The sequence below is a fragment of the Camelus ferus genome, chromosome 6 (genome assembly GCF_009834535.1).
Source record: "Camelus ferus isolate YT-003-E chromosome 6, BCGSAC_Cfer_1.0, whole genome shotgun sequence".
Lineage (NCBI taxonomy): Eukaryota > Metazoa > Chordata > Mammalia > Artiodactyla > Camelidae > Camelus > Camelus ferus.
In genome coordinates, this window is record NC_045701.1 from 38,172,285 (window position 1) to 38,198,620 (window position 26,336).

Consider the following 26,336-nt stretch of genomic DNA (forward strand, 5'->3'; position numbering starts at 1 on the left):
TAAAATCTAAATGGGCTAATATGAAGTGCTTATAGCACAATGGCTGATACGTAATAAGTTCTAAATCACTTTTGAGTACTGTAGCTAAAGAAAATATCTTTGTAAGTAATATTTCAAAATAAAAGTTGGTATGCATTTTACTTGACTATTTTAACAAAAACTTATTTTAAGTTTTTGCTTATTTTCCATTGCTAGAATGAATCATTAAGTAGAATTTTAATTGGACTTAAAGATAGAAAAGGAAGCAGTATTATCTTCAAAGAATTTGTTTCTTTGGTTATTGTTTTCCACTGATGTTTATCTCAAAATATTTTTTCCCCAGTGATCACATAATGTCTTTACACTTATTCTTTCTAGTCATACTGCTCTTTTTCACAAATGATGAGTGGTTCTTTTAATAAAATTAAGCTTATCAAAGCCTTTGAAGTTCTGTAATCATGTTAGGAAAAACTAGGAAGTTTTAGTTCAGGATTTAGGTTTTAGTTTTTGAAAAGTTCAGTGATCTTGAAACAGAATGTATTATGTACCACTGCTTAAAATACTGTGATTTTCTTCATTAATAGTTATGTGCATAGCAGTTAACAGTCTAGCTGTTTAATGTCAGACAGTTCTGGGCATTGATTCTGGCTCTCTTGCAAACCGTGTAACTTTTACTGATACCTACTTTTTAAGGTTGTGAGTTTTAAAGGAGGTAATCTGTATAAAGCACTTAGCATGATGTCTGGCACATAGTAAATGCCAATAAGAGCTATTTTTTATTAACTGTTACAGTGCTCCAGATGCCAGCCTGGACATATATAGTCTGGAATATTAGTTATGATGTGAATTTAAATTAAATATGAATGAAACTCTGTTTCTCACAATTAATGGGAATTCTTGATGTATACTACTTTGTTCAAGTTTGTAATATTGGGGCTCATCTTTAATGTTAGTGTTGTAAAGGAATTACACTGTATTAAATTAATCTGTTCTTAATGTTTTTATTATAGCTTGGTAGTATATACAACATATATTTATTATGATAAAAATATTTTATTTCAATATCATGATTAGACATTTTGGAGGAAGGGACCACCATTAGTGCTTAATGTATAACTATTATAAAGCTAGGAGGGAGACTAGGGCAAGAGATCCAGAAGGAGCAATTGCAAAATCATTATTTTTGCTTCTTTTTCTATATTTCATAAGTAATTCTTGGTAAGATGTTTGTTTTATAAGTGAATTTGAATTCACAAAATTTGACATTTACTAAGGCGAGAGGGACTTAGAAGATATATTTGTAATTAGAGCAGAAGTCTTTATTAAAACTAAGAATTTCTTTTAGGATAAATGGTGGGGGGAGGGTATAGCTCAGAGATAAGGTGCATGCTTAACATGCACAAAGTCTTAGGTTCAATCCCCAGAACCTCCATTAAAAATAAATAAATAAATAAACCTAATTACACCCTCCCCCACCAAATGGATTGATGAGTTTTCTTGCGAATATTTGGTAACTGTGATAGCTACACATATTCATGTGTACATATATACATGAGGGATTATTAGTTTATAATCAGTGAAAAAAATGAATAGATTTCTAGTGAATTTCTTTTATTCCTTCATATATAAGTTTATTCATTCATTCATCAAACATTTGTTGAGGGCTTGTCATCTCCTAGGTACTCTGCTTGACATGGGACTACAGAACTGAAAAAGCCCTCTGCCTGGACTCTTGATCCTTCATTTCCTGCCTTTTCTAGGATCTGACTCATAAATGCCTTTTGGTTATCTTCATTTTATCTTTACTAATCCCCTTGATCTATAGATCTACTCATCTTACTCATACACACTGAAAATATAAATGTGTATTTGTTGGATGAGTGAATGAATCAGCAGTTCTTTAACCCCTGGTTCCCCTGAGGCTCATGCCCTCTTTTACTTTCCAATGACAGCCATACTTGAGAGTGTCAGTTTACCCAGTTCTCATTTATTTCTCAACTTCTGTAATTTGACTTCTTACCACCTTTTGTAATTACCAACTCTCAGCCAAATATGTATTCTCTGTCCAGGTTGTCTGATTCTGCTTATTTTCCTGCTGCATTTGATACTGCTGACTGCAGGTTCTGACATCTTAGAGAATATTTGTCTGGCTTTTATATCATTCTGTCCTGATTCTTACCTCTTTCTCTGATCCTTTCAGTTTCCTTTCTAACTTTTCATATTGCTCAATTCCTATACTTTAAAATTTTTCTCCCTCATACTTCTAAGTCTTCCCTTTGTCTTCAGCATCTACCTCTTCTTAAAAATCTGTACCCTTATTTTCAGTAGCTTACTCACCATCTCCATATGGTGTTCTACAGATATGTCAGATTTAAATCATCTAAGTGGAACCACCGTAATTTTCTCCCTCTTTGAAAGCTCTTTGAATTCGCTTGTATGTTCCATCACCCATTTCAGTTATCTATTGATGTTTAACAAACTACCCTAAACTTAGTCATATGAAGCAACAACTGTTTTATTTTGCTCACAGAGTCTAAAGGATAAGAATTTGAACAGAGCACAGCTGCCATGGCTTGTCTTTGTTCTGTGAGTTTTGGGACTTCACCAGGGAAGACTCAAATGTCCAGGGACTGGAATTATTTGGGGCTCTTCACTCACGTGTTTGGTGCTTGGATTGGGATGATTTGAAGGCTGAGCTCAGCTGGGATTGTTGATTTGAGTGCCTTTATATGCCTTCTCCATATCACATGGGCTTCTTCACAGCCTGGCAGCCTCAGTGCAGTTGGACTTCCTACATGGTGGCTTATGGCTTCGAGACTTAGTGTCCCAGTGAATAAGGAGGAAGCTGTATGGCCTTTTGTGACCTAGCCTTTGTAGTCAGGCTAGGATATGGATGGTAATCATGTGCCTTCCCAGATTTAAGCAAAGAAGATGTAGACTTTACTTCGTAATGGGGGTATATCAGAAAATTCATGGCCATGTTTTAAAAATATACCAGATCTGCTGGTGTCCTACATAGAAACCTTGATATTATCCTTGTTTTTCATTTCTTCAACACACTCCACTTTTGTATATCAGTTAGTAAGTGCTGGCCTTTTAAAATTTGAGAAATACCTCCTTTTCTCCGTTGTCATGAACCTAGGTAAGAATTTTATTATCCTTCACTTAGGAGTTTTCTGTGACCCCTTAATTGGGCTATGTAATCTCTCCTACCTTAAATTAAATAATGATTCCTTACGTTGATTGTAGGATAATTCTTACTGCATACAAGTCTCTGTCCAAATTGCTTAGCTTAGTTCTTAAAAATTGAGTCTACGTAAATTTCCACTCTGCACTTGACTTCGCTTCAGCTGCACATTTTTATTAACTGTCCTTCTTGCTTTCTTTGCTCAGTTCCTTTCATTCTTCAGGTCTCATGTTGGCAATCACTTCCTCTTTGAAGCCTTCTTAGGGGCTTCACGTAATGTCACTTCATCCTCTAATGATTCATATGTTTATCTCCTGCCATTAGAGTGACCGTAGCTTCCATGAGGTCAGGGACTGTGTCTTTAATCATCTGCCACTATTGCCTGGCTTATCATTACGTGCTCAGTAAATACTTGCTAGGTGATTTAAAACAGGTTACACTCAGAATTCTCTAAAGGTTTGAATGAGTTACTGGGCTTTCTAAAATGTCTATAAAATTACCAAGGAGTCATTTTTGCCCTGGGAGAGTTATGCTTAGAGAAGCTTTGAAATAAGGGAGTTTACATTCTGTGCTTCAAAATTTTATTTTAGTGAAAATGTATACAACAAAACGAAAAAACTTACACTTGAAATATTATTATTCTCTGTCAGAAAATTTAAGAAAGTGAGCAAGGATTCAATTTAAAAGAAGCCTTTGATAAGATTCAAGGCTAAGAGAATAAAGTTGAAATCAGAACAATATTGTTTTCGGTTGTGGCATTTTTAAAGCTTCAGTTTTGGCCTTGGAATACTTAACATTACAGATTTTGTTGCAGCCTATTTCTCTTTGGTCAGGAACATGGGATAGTTCACTTTTGGCAGTTGCACTGTGTGAAAGGGCGGGGGTCAGCACTGCTGTGCAGAAATGGGTCAATGAGCGTTCAGATGAAAGGCAAAACACTTTTAAAGAGTCTTTCTTTATTGTTGGTGTAATAAGACAAAATAATTATAAGTTTGAACCTCTCGCTGTGTTCTTGCTTCCTCCCTCAGCTCTCAAATGCCTTGCCAAAGTAACCACATCAACCAATTTTACAGAAAAGGGATCGCTGTTCTAAATGGTTCTTTAGCTAGTATTCTTAAGAAGCTTCTTCAGAAAGTCTCTGTCCTCTCTTGCCCTCCAAAAGGACATAATTCTCCCTTGTACATCTATAAAAATCGGAAGTAGCCACTTAGAGCAGGCAGCATGTTCTACTTCAGTGAGTGATAAAGTATAACCACCTATTTTTCAGCTGCACTGGAAGGAAGAACACTATCCTATTGTTGCTTTAAAAGATGATTTTATTACTGTCAGGACAGATAACAAGCTGGGATTTTCTAAAAGCAATAAATGGCAAGTTGGTTTATTGCCTGTGGCCTTTAAACAATGTGCCATTCTTAAATTAAGGTAGGAAAGTACTCAGGTAGTCTTGGAAGGCAGTCTAGATGCCCTGCATGGAGATAGGTTGCTCTCTGTTTAGATTTTTCCTGAATAGAACAAGACACGTAAGATTTCTTCAAACCCTGGAACAGCCTTTGCTCTCAAATTTGTGCTGGAATGTTATCTGGCATGTGATGGGGCTCTTTGCCAGTCACTGTGGAAGCTGACCAACACTCTGTCTAGTCCTATGCTTTTGGTTATTTGGGGTGGCTTAAATAAAAGATGACCAACACATGTAATCCCATTCTCCACATATGTATTTTCTTTAAAAATAATTAAAAATACAGCTTATTAAAAGGAGAATAGAATGTCTGTATCCTATTTCTATTAGGCTATTTAAAACATTCTATGCAGCTGAAGAATATTCCGGCCAAGAAATATTAATGAAAATTCTCATTTTGGATAGGCATAATTCCATTGATTTGTGATTTTGTCTTTTGGCCTCTGTGCTTATATGTGCAATAGAATAACAAATACTAAATTTCCAGTTACCTGCTTAAATGGAAGCAGTGATGGAGAGGGACTTGTCATGGAAATTAAGGCATGGGTATTATTATATCATACCATCGCCAAGTGAAATGTGGTTTAAGTTATGGTGTCAGAGACATAAAAACATCTGTGAGCAGTTAAGTTACTTAAGTATTCAGATATTATAGATATCTAGTAGCACATCTTCTGAAATGACTAGTCTCTAGCTAAAGTCAGGGAGGGATTTATATTTATAATGATCTTTAGAAGTCTGAGCTTTGACAGTCTCTCCTGTTTCCTTAGCGAGGATAATTGGTGAGCAGAGGAGGAAGATCTGAGGGAGGAAGCAAGAGGGGACTTATCTGATGCTGATAGAAGAGTCTTTTTTTTTTTTAAATTCGTTAATTTTAGAAGTTGAGGTGAAAGTCACATGGATAGAAGAGTTTTGTGTCATGAGGCACACTGTGTAGTTCCATTTTCAAGAGTTTGTTCCATTTTCGATGTCTGACTCTGAAAAGGTAAAATGGGAACTTTGATGATTGAAGCTTCCTTTTGGTTGTTTCAAGTAACATGATTCCCTTTAATGTTCAATAAAGTCTATTTGCATGTAGTGAAAATGAAGGGTATAATGCTTAGTGCTTCTATTAGTAAAGATAGTTTTATTCATTCATTCAAGTATTTACTGAGTATTTACCATATACTAGATACTTTTCTGGGTCTTGGTGATATAGCGGGAAGAAAGTCTAAGTTTCTATCTTTAAGGTGTTTATAGTCTGGTGGAAGAGATATAATAAATAAAACGTATACTTCTAGGTGGAATAAGAGTTATGAAAGATAATAAAGCAGTGTAAGGAAATAATTATGGGAGGTGCTGTTTTTAGAGCTGTTAGGAAGGAGCTCTCTGCAGACATTAGAGCAGAGACCTAAATGAATTGAGAGGTTGAACCATGGGAAAAGCAAAAGCCCTGAGGTGGACTCAACTTGGATTGTTTAAAGAATAGCAGGATGGTCCGTGTGGCTAGAATGGACCAGGGGAGAGGTGGGCAGGGGCATGTCATTCAGCCTTATAAGCCATGGTGGAAATTTGGACTTTTTTTCTGAGTATGATGTGGATTTTTAAACCAGAGCAGTGACATAATCTAATTTATTTTATAAAAGGATGTGGCTGTGTTGTAGAGCAGAGACTGTAGGGGAATAAGAATGAAGCAGGGAGACTTGCTAGTAGCTAATGTGGGAGTTTAGCTAAAGATGATAGTTTGGACTGTCATCTACCCTGATGGTGGAGGTAGTGATAAGTACTTAGGTTCAAACCCATCCCCAGAACTATTTGATGATCCCAAACTGAAACTCTGCATCCATTAAACAGTAACTCCTCTCCCCCCACACCCCCCATCTCCAGCCCATGGCAAGTACCCTTCTACTTTTGTTCTCTATGAATTTGACTATTCTAGGTACCTCATATTAGTAGAATCCTACAATATTTGTCCTTCTGTGTCTGGCTTCTTTCATTAGCATAATGTTTTCAAGATTCATCCGTGTTGTAGTGTGTCTCAGAATTTCATTTCTTTTTAGATTCCTTGGTTTTGGTTGAGCAACTGTGTGAATGGTAGTGATATTTCCTGAGTTGGCGAAGATGGCTAAAGGAGAGGTTGGGGGTTAAAATTCAATTGTCTCTACACATGTTAAATTTAAAATGCTTTATAGATACCTGAGAGGATACATTTGATTAGTCCCGAGGTCAGAGAAGTTGGGACTGGAAATTTAAATCAGAGTATAGGTGGTATTTAAGGCTATGAAACTGAATAAGATCACCAGGGAAGTAAGAGTCGATTTGGGAAAATGGGTTTTTAACTGGTAGTACATTTTAAAGTTGTGATAAAGAAATACATATATCCTAAGACTTATCTAAGTTGCTAAATGTATAATTTTAAAAATTGGCATTGGTTTTAACTGTTGTAATCGTTGTAGCATATTGGTTTTAAGCAGTTGTCTGCTTGTTATTTTATTAGCCAATTTACATATTTTCTTTGTCTTAAAATAGTGGTGGTAACCTTTATTCTTTTAGGAGTTCTCTGAGGAATTAAAAAAAATTGTGTCAGGATGAATTGGATACTGACTAGAATGGTTATTTCTAAAAGCTACATAGCATAGAAATTTTATCATGGTAGGGACAATTTAAAAATTAATAGATGCCAATGATAATAGGATAGAGGGGGCTTGTTTATGAATGGAGTATTTTAGTGCACAAACACCAGCTGTGCATGACTAAGGGTGGCACTCATCCAGGGGAAGGACGTTTTGGGGAAAATTTGTGTACTTGTTTTTTTTTTTTTTTTTTTTTTAAACCAGCAGAGAAGCTTTTTAGTTAGACTACTGATGTCTTTTCTTTTACAAAGGATTAAGTTTCAAAGGAAGGATCAGACCGCTCTGGTGGGGTGAGGTGGGGGTAGAGGACATATTTGGAATAAGGGGGATGTTTGCAACAATACTGGCCTAGAACTTTTCCTAAGCACTGTGGTTCATAGGCATTTGACCAAGTATTCAAGGGCCAAATCTTAATATTACTTTTCCTCCATTTAATGAGAATTACTGCGTTTAATTAGCTTCCAACTTTGTCTTTGCAGTGGTCACATCACAGAGCTTGTGATATCAATTCTTTTAAAAGATTTTCTCCATTATAAATAATACATGTTCTGAGCGTCAGATCTTTTCAAGAGTGCTCTGATAGTAGAACATATTTTCCTAATGGAGAAAATAGGGGCTTGATTTCATGTTACAAAAGGAAGTCATAAGTAATCAAAAGAAAAAGGGAAATTTGAGATCTAGAGAGTCTATGAAATATCATTTTTAAAGGAGGAGATTGAAGTCAGGAAAGAACAGACTTGCTTGGAAGTTGAGTAGCTAACATCTGCCTTTGACAAAATCCCCTGCAAAGCTGCCACTTTTACTTGTAGTCCTTGAGTTAGGGCTCTGACGTTTTCATATTTGCTGTAGAAATAATTGTGATAATATAAATGATGTTTTATTTTTATACATGATTAGACAGGGAAGATGGAAGCCAGCTGTTGAAGTGCGTACCTTATGAAACACTGCAGGGAATGTGACATAAGCAGTAGTAAATCAAAGGTGGCAGAGAGACTATTGCTGAGGCTCATGGAGCAGGGGTGGGACAGATACCCTCTCATTTCTCTTGGTGACTCTTGGTTTTGGTTCTGGCAGAGTTGAGTAGGTTAATTGATTACATCACAATGGTCTGTGGTTTTATAGTTCAGTTTGTGAAGCTGGAGAACCCAAGGCATTCCTTTAAAATCTGTTTCTTAACTATCTGTTATATGAAAGACACTGTGGTAGGTGTTTTGGATAGAGTGGTGAGTAAGGCAGTCCAAGTTGTTTATTTACATCTGTGATAAGTACTATAAAGGAGAAATCCTGTTGTCAGGAAAGCATGTAACAGGGTACTGATCCTGATCTGAGGGTTGAAGGAAGACTTCCCTGAAGGAGAAACATCAGTCATATCTGTTTTCCAGCAACCACTATTACTCTCTGTCCCATTACTCTGTTTTATTTTTTTCATGGTGATAATTGTTATCGCTCCAAATTCTTATTTATTTATCCTCTTCCTCCATGTCTCCTTCCCCCACACCCCTACCCCCCATTAGAATGAAATCTCCTGGAGAGCAAGGACCTTTGTTCCAGAAAACCCTGAATGGAAAGGAGCATCGGGAGGTGGAGTATCCAAAAGAAGGCCAATGAGGTTGCAGTCAATATGGGAGGGAGAGTAGCATCCTTGGCGACCATGTCAGGAGGTTTAGAATTTATCCTAAGGACAGTGGGAAGTAAATTTAAGCAGGGGATAGGCATGATCAGGTTTGCTTGAAAATTACTTCAGTGTTGCATAGAGAATTGCAGAGATGTTAGAATGTTGCAGGAGACCAATTTAGGCTATTGCAGTAACCTAAGGAGGAGACCATGGTGATAGTTTGGGTTTTGGCAGGGGAAATGGTGGAGAAGGCAAAATTGGTAGGTCTTGATGATGGATTGGATATAAGAGAGGAGAAGAAGAAGTCAGGAATGACCTCCATTCCAGGTTTCTTGATTGTACAATTGAATTGATGTCAGGTATATTTTTGCAATGCATCTGAAAAATAATATGCACATTTTCAAGTTTGGTGTACTTTAGAATTGCCCCTGGTTGTGAGAATTTAGCATGGGTTGAACTTTTCCAGTCAATTTTTGGTCAAGGTAGAAATGCGCAATACTTTTTAGTCTATACTGTTTTACCTACTAATAAATAATCTATGTCTTTGCTTAAGTCTTGCTGGTTGTTATAACTGACTGGAGTCATAGCATTTTTTGAATGGTTTTATTGAGATGTAATTCACATACCACACAATTCAGCTCTTTGAAGTGTGCAATTCAGTGGCTCTTAATATACTCACAGAATTATGCATCCATCACCATCAATTTTAGAACATTTTTATTACCCCCCAAAGAAATCCTGTACCCCTTAGCCATTAGTCTTCAACCTCCACATAAACCTCAGCCCTAGGCAAACACTAGTTTACCTTCTGTCTCTATAGATTTGCCTGTTTTGGACATTGCACATAAATAAAATTATGTAATGTATGGTCTTTTGACTGGCTTCTTTCACTTTGCATAATATTTTATCCATGTTGTTTCATGTTTCATTTCTTCATTTCTTTTTATTACTGAGTAAATAGTCCATTGTATGGGTATACCACATTTGATTTATCTATTTTATTAGTTGTAGACATTTGGGTTGGTTCCACTTTTTGTCTATTATGGATAATGCTACTGTGAATGTACAAGTTTTTGTGTGGACATATATTTTCAGTTCTCTTGGGGATATACCTAGTAGTGGAATTGCTGGGTCATGTGACAACTCTGTTTAACATTTGAGGAACTGCCAGACTATTTTCCAAAGTAGTTACACCATTTTACATTCCTACTAACAGTGTATGAAGATGCCAGTTTCTCCACATCGTCACCAATGCTTATTTTCTGTCTTTTTGATTATAGTCTTTCTCATGTGTGTGAGGTGGTTTCTTGTGGTTTTGAATTGCATTTCCCATTGGACTAAAATGAGAATGAGATAGAAGCTGGGCAATTTAGTGGGTGACATAGAATTTAAGAAGTCATTTTAATCACAAGAGAGTAGAGATGAATTGGCATACACAAGTAAATATTTTAAGCACATTCTAAGGCTTTTCATTGTCTTTCTGCTTCTCATTTAGCAATTAACAGTTAAGCATTAATTTTGTACCTTTGAAGTTCCACAAAAATGATTTCAAAAATACGCCAAATATTTTTGTTATAGTTTTTTTTTTTTTTCTCTCTTTAGAATACAATCTTCATCCCTTTTGGCTCCTAAACAGCATAGTTGAGAACATCTAACTGATTATGGGCAAATTCAGTTGAACAATCCAAGGACCATCTTGTATCAGATACTGTGTTTACCCATGGGGGCTACCTTCACAAAGCCTCCAGCCTTGTAGGGAAGACAGATACACATATTTATTTACATATAAGGAAGAATGTGGCATGTGTAGCAGTTGGTGGGTATAAACAAAGTATGTTAATACCAGAGTGGAGAGAAATTAATTCCAGTCTTAAGCAGAGGCAGTAATTTGAGGGGTAGGTGGAATTTTGGCAGGTAGAAAAATAGGAAGAAGGGAATTTTAGGTTGAAGGAACTATGTGAGCAAAGTCATGGAAACAGGAAATTATGTTTGAAAAGAGAAGTAGTCTGTGTGGTTCTGTTTATGGCATATTGAGATAAGAGGGCTTATTGGGGGATCTAGCCAAAGATAAACTAGATGCATGTGACATGAAAGGACTTTGGATTTTGTCCTGTAATCAGAGGGATCCTTTAGAAAATTTCTACTACTATACAGTTCATAATAAAATCTGTGCTCTTCAAAGGTAAGATTTATAGTGATTTGAATATAGTGATTTGAGGAGCAAATTAGAGACAGATTGGAGGCAAGGGAGGTGTTGCAAGAGTCAGGGTGAGAGTTAACTTATTAACTAAAATTGGCTTAGTTTTAATATAAAATAAAATAAAATAAAATAAAATAAAATAAAATAAAATAAATAAATAAAATAAAATAAAATAGGGTTTAGTATTTCACATAAAAGAAATCTGGAAGTTAAAGGGTTGGTTAAAAAGTGGCCCAACGATATCAGGACTCTGGGGTGGCCTTTCTGCATTTCTCTTTGCTAAATCTTTATGGTCACAAGATAGTTGTCTCACTCAATCACAAAAAGGGAGAAAAAGGGTGTGCTATCTTATTGATTTTTTTTGTTAGAGAAGAAAACTTTGACCGGGCACTCCCTAGCTTCTCTGACTAGGGTTGGATCTCATGACTGTGTCTTAGCTGCAAAGGAGGCTGGGAAAGTGGGGAATCTGACATTTTCTACCTTTACAGTGAAAGGTGAGCTCTGCTATGCAAAGAGCTGGTGAGGGTAGGAGTTCTCAGGGGTTAGCAGAATAGTGTTCACAGATACTGATATCCTCCAGTTAGTAGTATAAAGGCAAAGGAACAGACAGATTTAAGAGAAAGGAAGGAGGAATTAAAGATGCACCAGGTTTTGGTGGTGAGTGAAAAGATGATAATGCCATTTATCAAAATGTATTTCCCAATCAAAAATTGAGTTGGATCCTTAATCTATGAATACTGTTTATTGAATCTAAAATTTGATGCTGAGAACCCTGTTATCTTACCAACTAATTGTCAAACCTAATAGAACATGGAGGAGGCCGTTGGAGGTCGTATGGTGGTTTTTAAGTGCTACTCTTAGGACCATTGCCAGCTTGCTGCATAAGAATCACCCGAGGAGCTTGTTAAATAAATCAGAATCTCTGGGAGTTTGATTATTTTTAGGTTTTGGATTTGACCATCAGTTTTGTTAACAAGCTCCCCAGGTAATTCTGATACACAACCAGGTTTGGGTATGTTTGGTAGGAAATATGTGGACTTTGGTTTCAGGCAGACTTGAATTCAAACCCCAACTCTTTACTTATTAACTGTGTGAACTTGAGCAAGGCACTTGACCTCTCAGAGCTGAGGTCCCTCATCTGTGAAATGTGTAATAATAACAATAACAACAACAATAATAATAGCTACTTTACATAGCTTTTGTGAAATTTAGAGTATTTATGTAATGTGTCTAGCATAATGACTGCCATAGCATAAGGATTCAGCTACTGGCTGTTTTTATGTGTGTTAGCTTGTGGTAAATATTGGGCATTTTATTTAATGAAGAAATAAAGATTTTTGTACAGCTACAACAAAAAGAAAATAAGAAGCAGAATATAATAAATTGCCTCTCTTGTTACTTGGTATCCATTGTAATCAACAGCTGATTTTTTTTTTTTTTTTTTTTTTGGCCCAGCCAAATATCTTCTAGGCTTGAGCATATGAGCTTTGTTTATTTTCTTAACTGCATTTTTGGCTGTGTCTGTTCTGTGTAATCTATGTAAGTATGTAACTTAAAAATAAGCAAGTATACCAAAAACCTTAATCCAATTTCTGTGAAATATGTTGCTTAATATTTAGTAGAGGCTATTTTTTATAGTAATCTCATATAATACCTTAAACTAGACAGGATTTTTGCTCTTATAAAACAAAAACAGACAATTCTGGTAAAAGTAATAAGTGCACATTAAGGATCATTTTGTTATTCTCAAAGCTAATGTTACTTAGTTGCTTGGATTAATAATTAGAATGTTATTTTGGATGGTTGTCTTGTGTGATAAATAACTACTCACTGAGAATGAATGCTTGTTTTTCTTGTTTCAGTGCATGAAGAGGTCTCAGTGGAAGGGAAAAAAGATACTAATATTGAGTATTTACTTTGTGCTAGGAATTTGACTTAATTTGTCTTGTTGGAGAGGGGTAGCATGCTACAGTGGTTACTTGTGAACTCTGAATGCAGGCTGCCTGGGTTCCTATCCCAGCTCCTGTAATTAAAGCTGTATGACTTTAGGTAAATTACTCATCTTTCTGTGCCTTGACCTAGTATACACCTACCTCATAAAGTTGTGAGGATTACATAAGCTAACATACATAAAGTGTTTAGGAAGTGCCTGGCTTACAGTCCTACATAACTGTTAGCTATTCTTTAAGTTTCACAAAATCACACTGTTCCGCAGTCTCACAAAAATCCTTTAAGGTATATACCTTCTTAATCTTTTATAGGTATAGAGGTTCGATGAGGTTAGTAACTTATCCACAATCACCCATCTATTTAGTGGTGCAAATCCTAGATTTCTTCTCTATGCATTCTACTATGCCTTTAATAAGTTAGTCATTTAAAAAATACTAAAAATAATAATTTCTTATATGATTCAGATGGTATTAAATAATGTTGATTTTCATTTATCAAAAAAATTTTTGGTACTTAGTAATAGAATTAATAGATTAAACATTTCTGAACTTTGACTAAGGTGTTAATATTTTGGGAAAAAATCTATTATTGATCCTCATTTTAAAATATGGCATCAAGGGATGTGGAGAAAAGGGACCCCTTGCACATTGTTGGTGAGAATGTAAATTAGTGCACCTGCTGTGAAAATAGTATGAAGATTCCACAAAAAACTAATAATAGAACTACTGTATGATCCAGCAATTCCACTCTTGGGAATATATCTGAAGAAAACAAAAACATTAATTCAAAAAGATACATGCACCCCAATGTTCATAGCAACATGATTTACAATAGCTAAGATATGTAGACTTACCATATAATTCAGCAGTCCCACTCCTGGGCGTGTATCCAGAGGGTACCTTAATTCAAAAAGATACATACTCCCCAGTGTTCATAGCAGAACTATTTACAGTAGCCATTCAAGGAAACAACCTAAATGTCCATCGACAGATGACTGGATAAAGAAGATATATTTATACAATGGAATGGTATATTTATACAGTGGAATACTACTCAGTCATAAAAAAGAGTAAAATAATGCCATTTACAGCAACATGGATGAGCCTGAAGATTGTCATTCCAAGTGAAGTAAGCCAGAAAGAGAAAGAAAAATACCATATGCTATCACTTATATGTGGAATCTAAAAAAAAAAAAAAAAAGACAATTAAACTTATTTACAAAACAGAAAGACTCACAGACATAGAAAACAAACCTATGGTTACCAGGGAGGGAATGGGGTAGGAAGGGATAAATTGGGAGTTCGAGATTTGCAGATACTAACTAATATATATAAAATAGATAAGCAAGTTCATAGTATATAGATGAGGGAACTATATTCCATATCTTGTAGTGACTTATGATGAAAAAGAATATGAAAACAAATATACGTATGTTCATGTATGACTGAAGCATTATGCTGCGCACCAGAAATTGACACAACATTGTAAACTGACTATACTTCAATAAAGACATTTTATAAGATACAGAAGCAACCTAAATATCCATCAGCAGGTTAATGGATAAAGAAAATGTGGCATATATATACAACAGAATAGTACTCAACCAGGAAAAATAATGAGATTTTGCCATTTGCAACAACATAGATAGATTTGGAGGGTATTGTGCTTAGTGAAAGAAATCATTCAGGGAAAGACAAGCACTGTACATTATCATTTATATGTGGAATTTAAAAAGTAAAACAAATTAGTTAATACAAGAGAAAAGAAACAGACTCACAGATACAGAGAACAAACTAGTGGTTACCAGTGGGGAGTTTAGAGGTGAGGAGCAAGACAGGGGCATGGGATTAAGAGGTATAAACTACTATGTATAAAATAAATATGCTACAAGAATATATTGTGTAGCATATAGTTAATATTTTATAACAACTTTAAATGGAGTATAATCTTAAAAACTGTGAATCACTATGTTATAACCTAAAACTTATATAATATTGTAAATCAACTATACCTCAATAAAAAGATAAATATTGCATCAAGGGGTGAGTCAGGTATTTAAAATATACTGTATATTTCAGTAGGTATTTAATTGAAATTAATTACATAAATATAATTGACCTGAATTTAGGTCATTTTTTTTTTTACAGAATGATATTTTTTATAACATCATTTTGTATGTGATGATCATAATGGCTTGAGGGTTTTTCATAGTTTTTGAACTTTAGTTTGTTGTGTAGTTATGTATATATCTGAATACAGTACAGTTGTTTATTTCACTCATGGATGCCATCTGTAATTAACTGAATTATCTAAATCCTCGAGATTCATTATTTTATGGAGTATTTAAACTATTTTGCTTGCTAACAGATCACCACTAATGTATATTAATAGTATTAACTGACTTGAGACATGTGTGTTTATCTCTGTGGTATCTTTCATAGGAATAATTCAGTGTACTGAATAAAAGACTTAATGTCAAATATTAAAATGTCAAAGATAAGACTGGGTTTTTTGTTTTTGTTTTCAATTAATTGTGTAACAGAAGGGTAGAAATGTGTTAAAATGGATCCTAAAGCCCATCTTGTATTAGGAATTTTTCCTGACTTGCTTTTCCTCCTCTTCTATAAGTACACAGATACACGCACCCAACTTAATCAAACACGATAAAGTAAAAGCACTGTTTTATAAGATAATTTTCAGATTGGTAAAAAGCCCCAAACTGCTTTCACCCTCTATTTTCTGTATGGTTTTATGTAAAAAGCATTTTGCACAACATGCTTTGAAATATCCCATTAGAAGTAGTAGCAATTTTGTTTTGAATAGCTCTAAAGAAGCTTTTGGCTGAGTGTTTCCTCCTCAGCACCCTTTGGCCTACCTTTTAAATTTCTTTTGGTAAAGTGCAGCTTGTTGCCAGTAATTCATTCTCTCATTTTGGAATGGAATGGAAGTTGCTGAATTTGCTTATGAGTTAGAAAGAGAACAGTTACACTGATTTTACACTTAGTATATTCTTCCTTCGTTTCATTTACTTTATAACATGCTGGTGGCAAAACTATTGCACATCCTTTGAATTTCATCATCCGCTTCTGTACAATAAGAAGTCAGTCAGATCCTTCTCACAGAACAATCTGTTTTTTCTTAATTATTCTCTCTCTTCCTCCTGAACTTCGCTCTCACCAATTCATTTTCCCTCTCTCATTTCTTTTTCTCAGTAAATTATTTTGGGGAATAGGAGGACCCTGAATCCTCAATAGAGCAGTGTTGAAGGGTTGCTGAGAGCAAGAAAGCAGAGGGCATATGAAGTAGTGGGTTTTAAAACCAGCTGCTTGGCTCCTATGATTTTGAGTCTGGAGAGTGGATCGGGTGCTCTCCGCATCTGGTTTCTGTGGTTGCTGCATTGCTTTTCTTTGCAGGAGCTGCTGTCAGAATTGTAAATGCTCTCCCCTGCATTGCAGTTTAGTTAAGGACGTTCTGAAGGAATTGATGTTGAATTTCAGTGCTTTTGCTGCAGTACCTTATCTGATGTGGGAAAGGTGCTTGTTTGGTTAGGTTTCTAGGTCCTTAGGCTTGGATTCTGGCAAAAAAGTGGCTGGTTGATGTCACAGATAAGATGACTGTTACTTTTAGGAATTAGTGTCTTTTGTGCATTTGTATTACCATGGTGATAGAAGGCTTTCTGATTTTTCTCCTATTTTGAAGACTTTACTTATTAAGAGCATTAATACTTTTTTTCCCTTTTAATTATAAAGGCCAAAGATTCAAGGTTTTACTTCTTAAATCTTAGTTGCTTTATCCCTAATTTACTTTCTCTGTTACTTATTAGATGAAAATGTGGGACTTAAGGGAATTGCTTCTTGTTAAAGAAGAAAAAAAAAAAAGAAACACACACACACTTAAAAATTGTCCTCTTTTAATGAGCCATTTATACTGTATTGTGCTTTTAGTTTTTAAAGATTTAGGTAGTCTACACTTTATATATATGTGTGTGTATATATATATATATATATTTTTTTTTTTTTTAACAGCAGCCCACTATAGCCAGTCTTTGCACTAGATTTTCTTCCAGTAAGTTGCATTTTTCTGGAGTTGCGATCAACAGAAAAATGAAGATGACATTGGATTTTCTTGGGGAAACGTGGTGTTTAGGAATAGACTGCAAGGAAATTTATGACCCTTTCTTTAACACCAGAAGATTTTTTATCTTTGACTATGTTAGCTAGTTTTGAGTCGTGTAACTTAAAATGTTAGTATAGAAGTGTTAGGAGAAGGAATTTCATGGAATCATAGAATGTTAAAGCTTGGTGGGGACTCTGGGGATCATATAGTAACAAATCCTGATACTCTGCATAGGAACAAATAGAGGTTTGTTCATTCATTCATTTGTTCATCCACTCATTCAACAAATAGTGTGTTAGAAAGTGATAAAAGTAGTCTGAGGTAACGGAGACGGGAAGTGCTTGAGTGTGAGGGTGGGTTTGCACTTAAAAGTGGTGTAGGTCGCGTTGAAAGTATAACATTTGAGCAGAGACTTAAAAAAGATGAGAGCGTAGTCTGTGTGATTATCTGAGGGAAGACTGTGTCAGACAAAAGGAACAGTCAGTTCAAAGGCTAATACGTAGGAGCATGTGTAGCTTACTATTCAAGGAATAGTGAAAAGGCCGCTGTGGCTTCTGGAGTAAGAAGTGCACTGGAGTAATAAGTGAGGAAAATTAACAGGGTTGGAAGGCAGGGGTGTGGGGAACTGGTGAATTGTTTTAAGGGCTTTGACTTTTCATGAGTGAAATGCAAGAGGGGTAACAATGAAGGGTTTTGAGCCGATGTGATCTGACTTATGTTTTAATAGAATCATTTTGACTACACTGTTGAGAAGAGATGCCGGGTTAGGGTTGCTAAATTTAGCAAATAAAAATATAGGACACCCACTCAGTTAAATTTGAATTTTAGATAAACAATGAATAATTTTTTGTATACATATGTCCCATGCAATATGTGACTGAGTATTTACCCATATGGCAGCATGTGAACTACTTTTTTATAATTTAAAAAAACTGATCTTCAGTGTTACTGTCAGTTACTATAGATCACTGTTACCCTGATCTTGCTGGTCCCAAGGCGTGAGGCCTTACAGCAAATTTTCATCTTTGCCTTTCCTGTATTATCTGTATTACTGTTTTTCACATTGTGGTCATCTTATACCCTAGAGTGTTACAAATGCAGTTTGTTGGACCCCAGCCCAGACCTACTGAATCAGAATTTCTTGAGATGGAACAGAGTATCTTCATGATTGCCTACTGTTCTGGATTCTAGGTACATCAGTGAAGAAAACATAACAAAAATCCTTAACCTAATGAAATTAACATTTTTGTGGGGGAGACACAATAAACAAGATAAATTAGTAAACATGTAGTATGTTAAATGTAGGTGCTAAGAAGAAAGAAAAAGCAGGAAGGGGAATAGGAAATATGCAGTGTAATGATGAGGGAGTTGCAGTTTTAGATAGGGTGGCCAGTGAAGGATTGAATCAAGACTCGAAGGAAGTGATGGAGAGAAGCAGGGAATGGATTCTGGGCAGAAGGAGCAACTACTACAGAAGTCCTAAGGCAGGTGCATGCTTGATGTGTTAAAGACACTGCAGCGGGCAGTGTGTCTGGAGTGGAGTGAAAAGGGGGAAAATAGTTGGGGATGAGATGAGAGAGACAAAGGGGAGTGATTGCTAGCTTTGAGTCCTTAGAGTATGTCATTGGAAAGAGATTTGAAAGCTAGGCCCAGCTGTGGCATTATCTCTGGGCCTGTTTCTTTTTCACTAAAAAGTGGACAGAAGACTAAGACGATCTCTTAGGCTTGTTTTTTTTTTTTTTTTCCCCTCTAAAATAGTCTTTAATTTGAAATCTATTATTTCCATTCCACTTTTACTTTTTTAGCTTGTTTACAATTAGTTTATAATATGGGATTCTTCTGTACTTTTCATGAGCTCATCTCTGTTTGCCATCTGTCTAGCCAGGTGAACTTTTTTCTTTATGTTGCCCTTTTACCTCTTTCTTTCTTGACTGAGCTTGAAGATTTAGACAGTCCTTTGGTAAATAGTGGGAAATTCTTCTCTTATCACCTTGTCCAACCATTAGCTTCTGAGAGTCAGATTCTTACTTAATGTGAGCTAACAGAATTAGGAAACGTATTTTTCTCTACTAAGAAATTAAAATTCTTGTGAATGGCAGCTTGACTTAAAGCTAGGTAGGAGGAGAAGAAAGAACAGATTTGACTCAACTTTAAGTTGAGTAAGTCCCAATTGCCAGACCAAGATTAAATGTAATATAATGTGCAGAGAATCCTGGAATTCTTAACTGGTACCTCTCTGGAAAGGATACGTTTAAGCCTATCTTAGTCTTAAATGAATGTTTACTTACAGGTAATGGGGTGGACTGCTGTAAGATGTTGTTTTGATGGCTTCTATTAGCAGATGACATGGATAAAAAGAACATGTCATGAAGCTTTACAATCTTCTTTGGTGTAAATTCTGTTGGAAGAACAAAGCAGTATCAAAATTGTTGGTGCGTTTGAAATTCAACACAAAAAAACAGGACTTGTAGGCTCTCAAATTGCAGCTTTCATGCAGTAGTAATGAAACAGTATAATAATTCTGCCACCTTTTACAGCTCTCACAGGGTATTATGAATATAAAGAAGCAAATAAAAAATCTAAGTAGTATCTTGGGGTTTGATCTGCCTTGTTATCTGCTAGACTTTGAGTGCTGCAGGAGAGTCAGAAAAGAGAGTATAATATTAGGTTAAGCTTGTAGTGACATTAAAGGTGGCAATCCTACTTTACAATAGTAAGTTTATACTTATTTTTGCTAATAATCTTTTTTCTTTATCTGTTGTGTACTTGGTGAGGCTTTTGTAGTGATTATTCTTTTGGGCCTGGCTGAAATGAAAGAAAAAGAAAATCCTAATTGGAGCTTTCTTGACTAAATGTAATTATTAGGATGAGTGAGGTGGAAAGGATTCACAAAACTTAGTTGGACACCCAGCTACATATATTTATTTATAGCCTCTACCTTGCTCATTTATTTTCCTACAGCATAAAACTGTTTGAAAGTTTAAATTAAAAGACTGTTTATATACTTAAATAGGAGCCTATTTAAAAACAATGGAGTAAATTATGAAAAACAAATGCAGTTTATTTGGCATCTTTTGAACATTATTGAATTCTAGACTTGAAAGTATGTTTAGGCTGATTTTCGTAGCCATGGTAATTTTACCAGTTCAGAAGCTGTGCCAAATGAAAGTACAAAAGGCTTTAATTAATACAGGCTTCGGTGTTTCTATTTAATGGACACTGATATTATTCACAATATATAAAATTAAAGCAAGAAATGCTAACTTAGTTCTAGTGAAACAGCCTGAAAAGTGAACTCTTTATTGTTTTTAAAAACTAGCCAATTAAGGATGAGGAAGTAGATCTTTACTGAGACAGCTCCTCTGACACTAAAAGAGATGACTGTTCTGCCTGCTTTTGGCTTTACCAAAATTACAGTATTGGATGATTGAAATAACTTGGATATGAAAAAGTTTATTTTCTAAATCAGTGTTGGCAAACTATGACCTGTGGACTAAATCCTGCCTGCTTTTGTAAATAAAGTTTTATTGGAACGTAGCTGTGCTCATTGGTACTACAGTGGCAGTGTTGGGTAGTTGCAGATGAAATGGTTCACAAGACTTAAAATATTTCCTATTATTTGTCCCTTTAATGAGAAGTGTGCTGACTTCTGCTTTTTGTATGTCTTTTGTCAACAGATCATGTTCAAGTTATGGTAGAGGTTTATGTGGTCAGTATTTTTGTATTTAATTTTCCTTTTTGCTTCATTCTAGAAAAAATAGTTAAAAAAATAATTTTGAATATTAGCTATCAGCTTTCTCATCAAAAGTAGGTATGATACCACCTTACGTGGTTGCTATGAGAAATGTAAATAAAATCCTTAGCGGAGTGCCTGGCCCCCAGAAGGAATTCAAGTGGTGGGAAGATGTAATCAGGGAAAGTCTAGTTGTTTATTTGGGTAATTTAGGATGGCGTCCTTCTAGAGATTCTGATTTGTCCACAGAGCTGGCTGTGGAAGCCTAGTTTATCCAGGTTCTTAATAGAACATTGCTAATTAACTTCCCTCCATCCTTTCTTTAGTCAGTTGGTAGCTACTCCTAGAGACAGTATACAGAGAACCTAATACGTTATTCTTAGTTCCATTCTCTAGGAAGCAGAAGAATGCCGTAATCTTGAAATCTCCCTCCTTGCCCTCTTTATTCTTATATAATAACATGTATTAGCAGCCATCTAATGGCTATATATAAATTCATACCTACCATAGCAAATTTTAAGGCAGATCTTCAGTTTTGTCTTAAATCATGATGTCAAGGGCTCACTTTTAGACAAGAATTTTTTTTTAAGGAAAATAAGTTTATTCAGGGGGATACACACTCCATAGACAGAGTGCAGGCCATCTCAGAAGGCAAGAGAGGTGGCTTAGGAGATACACATTCTATAGACAGAACACAGGCCATCTCCAAGGCAAGAGGTGGCCCCAGAGCATGGGGTCATCTCAGAAAGTGAGAGCGACCCTAGGAGATGGATACACTCTCTATAGACAGAGTGTGGGTCATCTCAAAAGGTGAGAGGTGGTCCCAGAGCATGGGGTCGTCTAGGAAAGTGAGACCGCCCAAGCATGGTTCTCTTCTAGAAGACAAGACAGATAGATGATAAAGTCTCCCTAATATTTGGAAGGAAACTTGAAGATCTAGTGATGATAAAATGAACCCTAGAGGCCTTATATTACAAGCACGCACTTAGTTGTCTTCTTGTTTCATAAAAACATAAACTTAAAAAACTAAGTTATTTTACTGGACAGGTATTTTTAGAAGATTAATTTGAAACCTGGAACTTAACCCTTCAAGTTATTATAAAACCAACATTAATAGAAATAAGAAACCAAGGAAAAAGAATCTTAGAATATTTTTGTTTTTATTAGCATTACTGTTATTTTATGGTAGCTTTTAGTTTTGTAGGTGTCACAAGAAAAGATACGGAACAGAGAGGAAATTCTAGGATGATAGTTATAGTATTAGCAGACCCTTAGGAAATAGTATTAACAATTATCCACATTTCATAGGGTTTTAGGCCCCCTCATTTGAAAATCTTTTTATCCATAGTGAATTTAATTCTATCTTAGTTCAACTAAATTCTTTTGTTTGTGCTTTGAAAGGAGTTAAAATGGGTCAGAATTTCTCATTGAATCTTCCTACCTTTTTTTCTTTTTAACATTTTTTATTGATTTATAATCATTTTACAATGTTGTGTCAAATTCCAGTGTTCAGCACAATTTTTCAGTCATTCGTGGACATATACACACTCATTGTCACATTTTTTTCTCTGTGAGTTATCATAACATTTTGTGTATATTTCCCTGTACTATACAGTGTAATCTTGTTTATCTATTCTACAATTTTGAAATCCCAGTCTATCCCTTCCCACCCTCCACCCCCCTGGTAACCACAAGTCTGTATTCTCTGTCTGTGAGTCTATTTCTGTCCTGTATTTACATTTTGTTTTTGTTTGTTTGTTTTTGTTTTTGTTTTTTTAGATTCCACATATGAGCGATCTCATATGGTATTTTTCTTTCTCTTTCTGGCTTACCTCACTTAGAATGACATTCTCCAGGAGCATCCATGTTGCTGCAAATGGCATTATGTTGTCGGTTTTTATGGCTGAGTAGTATTCCATTGTATAAATATACCACATCTTCTTTATCCAGTCACCTGTTGATGGACATTTAGGCTGTTTCCATGTTTTGGCTATTGTAAATAGTGCTGCTATGAACATTGGGGTGCAGGTGTCATCCTGAAGTAGATTTCCTTCTGGATACAGGCCCAGGAGTGGGATTCCTGGGTCATATGGTAAGTCTATTCCTAGTCTTTTGAGGAATCTCCACACTGTTTTCCATAGTGGCTGCACCAAACTGCATTCCCACTAATTATCAGAGAAATGCAAATCAAAACTACAATGAGGTATCACCTCACACCAGTCAGAATCTTCCTACCTTCTTAAAGCTACTGACTGACCTAATTTTAGTACCAGTGTCTACATATATCAAAAAGGAAACAGAGGAGGAAAATGTAGGAAGGTCAGTAGGAAGAGAGGAAAGAGAAAAGGGAAGAGGGACAAAGGCAGGGAAGAAGAGAGGAAGAAAAGGATGGAGAGGATTATCAGCAATGTTGTATTAAGAACCTGGATAAACTAGGCTTCCACAGCCAGCTCTGTGGACAAATCAGAATCTCTAGAAGAACGCCATCCTAAATCACCCAAATAAACAACTAGACTTTCCCTGATTACATCTTCCCACCACTTGAATTCCTTCTGGGGGCCAGGCATTCCGCTAAGGATTTTATTTACATTTCTCATAGCAACCCTGTAAAGTGGTATCATACCTTACTTTTGAGGAGAAAGCTGGAAACTAACACACAAAATGATTTTTTGAAAGTATTAAACCCAAATTTTGTATATCACCATTCTATTAAAGATAATGTGTCCTTCCTCCTTTCTCATGTATTTTACAGTAAACTGAGATTTTGGTAGAAGCAGATATTAATCCCTAGTTCTTTAGTCTCTGTGAGTCACACAGAGACATAAAATGGTTTTCTTAGAACTGCAGTTTGAGTCAGTGTAAAGTTAGGGACATAAATTTGAATGTACCTTATGTAGTCTATTTATAGGAACCAGACAGTGAGGTTTAAAAAGTAATTTTATGTCTGGAAATAGGTAGATAACTTAGAAGATGAGAGACTGTTTAGTTAAAAAAGTTTTTTTTGAAAGCTTGAGAGTTTTATCTTGCCAGGATAAAGGGAGAGAGGGAGAAGAGCTGTAAGTCTTGGGGAAGCATAACTCAAAGGCATATAGTTAGTATTAGCATTCTGTTTGCTTGTGTATGAGAAAAACCAGTAACAGATTGATTTAATCTATCAAAGGAGAAAGAGCAAGGCAGTAGTGGAGGGAGAAGGAAAAAAAAGACACTTGGAAATAGTGAATTTTGTTTTCCTTTCTTTGTTAATCTGCTGATTAACTGTCAGCTAGTGAAGAGACCAGTCAGGATATTCTGCCCTTGGGCAGCTGGATGGATCATCACAGAAAACAATTTTAGTTGTTTATGAATTCGCTGGAAGATTTTGGGTGTTTAACTGTGACTTGCACGTAAGAGTTTGTCTCTGCTATGTCTGCCACTATCTTTGTTAGCATTTCTATGCCAGATTTGCATCAGAATTTCTCACTTGCTTTAATTATGGTCTGGTTTCTATGATTTTTTTCCCCTTCATTTTGTATTCTTTGTTGTGTTAGATGCCCTTTCCAAAAGTTAATGCTCCATCTTCATGGGATTTTTTCTTGCCATTGTAAGCCATTATTTTAACATTGTATACATGTTATTTGTTAGTTCTCAGATCAAAAAGTCTTAGTTTGTTTGTGACTATATGGGAAATCTGAACCACAGTGTTTAAAGTGTATGCAGTGGATTTCTCTAGTCAGTTATCTAGAAGAGATTAGTAGCCCAACGTAAAGTTTTTACCCTAAGCGGTTTATGTTCTTTTACCTTATTTTTGCTTTGAAAATTCAGGTAACGATTTTGGAATATTTTGCAAATTGTCTTTGCTGTAGTCAGATTTACTGTTACATGTGCTTTATCTTTGATGAAGAGTGGAAATAATCTCATCGTAATTCTATTTTCTTACAGTCAAAGGCCATTGGTTTGTTAGATGTGGATGTGTATGGTCCTTCAATTCCAAAGATGATGAATCTGAAAGGGAGTCCAGAATTATCACAGAGTAAGTAAAGAAGAGATAAGTAGTATGGTAATAGTTACACTTCTATTTAGTACTTGCTGGGTGTCAGGCATTGTGCCATATACCAAGTGTGCTTTAATAGTAATTCCGAAATCAGATATGGAGCCAGACTGTCTGGGTTTGAATTCCAGCTCTGTCACTGATTAACAATGTGGCTTTGAGTGAATTGTTTAACCTCTTTGTGCCTCAACCCCCCTGTATGTAAAATAGGGTTAATGGTTGTACTTAGCAGACAGAATTGCTGTAGGTAATCGCTCAATTTACGAAATTGCTGTAAGTGTAGTGCATTTAAAGCACAGTGCTTGGCACACCGTACGTGTTCAAAAGTTAGCTCATCATCATTGCCTCTTTATACAAAATGTGTGGATATATTGGAGTATTTGAATAGAAAGTATCGACTATATTTGTGTTAGAAGAGGTGAAAATTACTTTCTCTAATCTGATTTTTGTTATATTTGTCTTAAAGTGTTTTTGAAAACACCATAAAACACTACTTTCTGTCCCCAACCTTCACTGCCATCAATAGGACAGAGTAATTTTTTTGAATACATCTTTAATATTTTCTACTCTTGTTATTATATTTTCTTGCAAAGCTATTAAATATGAAGTTTTAACAACAAAGAAATTCTGTGATCAAAAAATGAGAAATTGGGACAGCTGGTAACTTTTCTTGAAAAATGGTTTTCAATGAAATTAGTTTATTAAAATTTATTTCTAATTACAGTAAGAGTATAAAATTGAATAATTTCTTTCTTATTGGGCTTTTCAGTTTTCCATGAATTTAGGACAAAGTTACTATACTTACTGAAGGGTGTTTATTGGATTTTCTGGGTACATAATAGGAGTAGTTTTTGTTGTTGTTATTAAAAATTAGGTAATTAGACGTTGCTATTTAAGGTGCTTTTGTTTGTGGTATAGTTGTTGAAGTCAGGTACACTGTTAAGTTCTGAATAACTGTTTGTAAGATAATAAGGAATCTCCCTAACACTTTGAAGGAAACTTGAAGATCTAGTGATGATTAAATTGACCCTACCAGTCTTACAAGCAGCCACTTAGTTACTTTCTTGTTTCATGAAAATATAAATTTTAAAAAGCTAAGTAATTCTAGTTTCTTTGTTCTTTGCCCTTTTAGTGGGATACATACTTGGTTTGCAGATATGTGACATGAGCCAAAATATCAAACTTACGCAAAGAAGGAGTTATGAATTTGCGTATTTTAAATAATGGACTCATTATGTCTATCTCTTGATTAAAGTAATGTGAAAACTAGTCCATGCAGCACATGAGTGATGGCAAAATGAGCCCTTGGTGTCAGTCTTTTCTTAAGCAGTCTGTTCAGTCTACGCCAATATAAATACTTAAAGTGAACATTAATTTCTTTCTTCTTGTTTTATTGAAACTGTGATCTTAAATTTGATGTTTGCAAATTGGATGCCATCGACTAGGCTTTCTGGTAAAAAA

The 26,336-nt window shown here is 35.4% G+C and overlaps 1 protein-coding gene across 1 annotated transcript in view; it reads left to right on the forward strand.

Moving 5' to 3' along the window:
- Positions 1–26,336, forward strand: part of NUBPL (nucleotide binding protein like) — a 176,800-nt gene that overhangs the window by 10,001 nt on the left and 140,463 nt on the right. Inside the window, exon 4 of the mRNA XM_006191266.3 lies at positions 24,767–24,857. Coding sequence (XP_006191328.1) covers positions 24,767–24,857 — 91 coding nt within the window. The remainder of the gene's footprint in view (positions 1–24,766; positions 24,858–26,336) is intronic.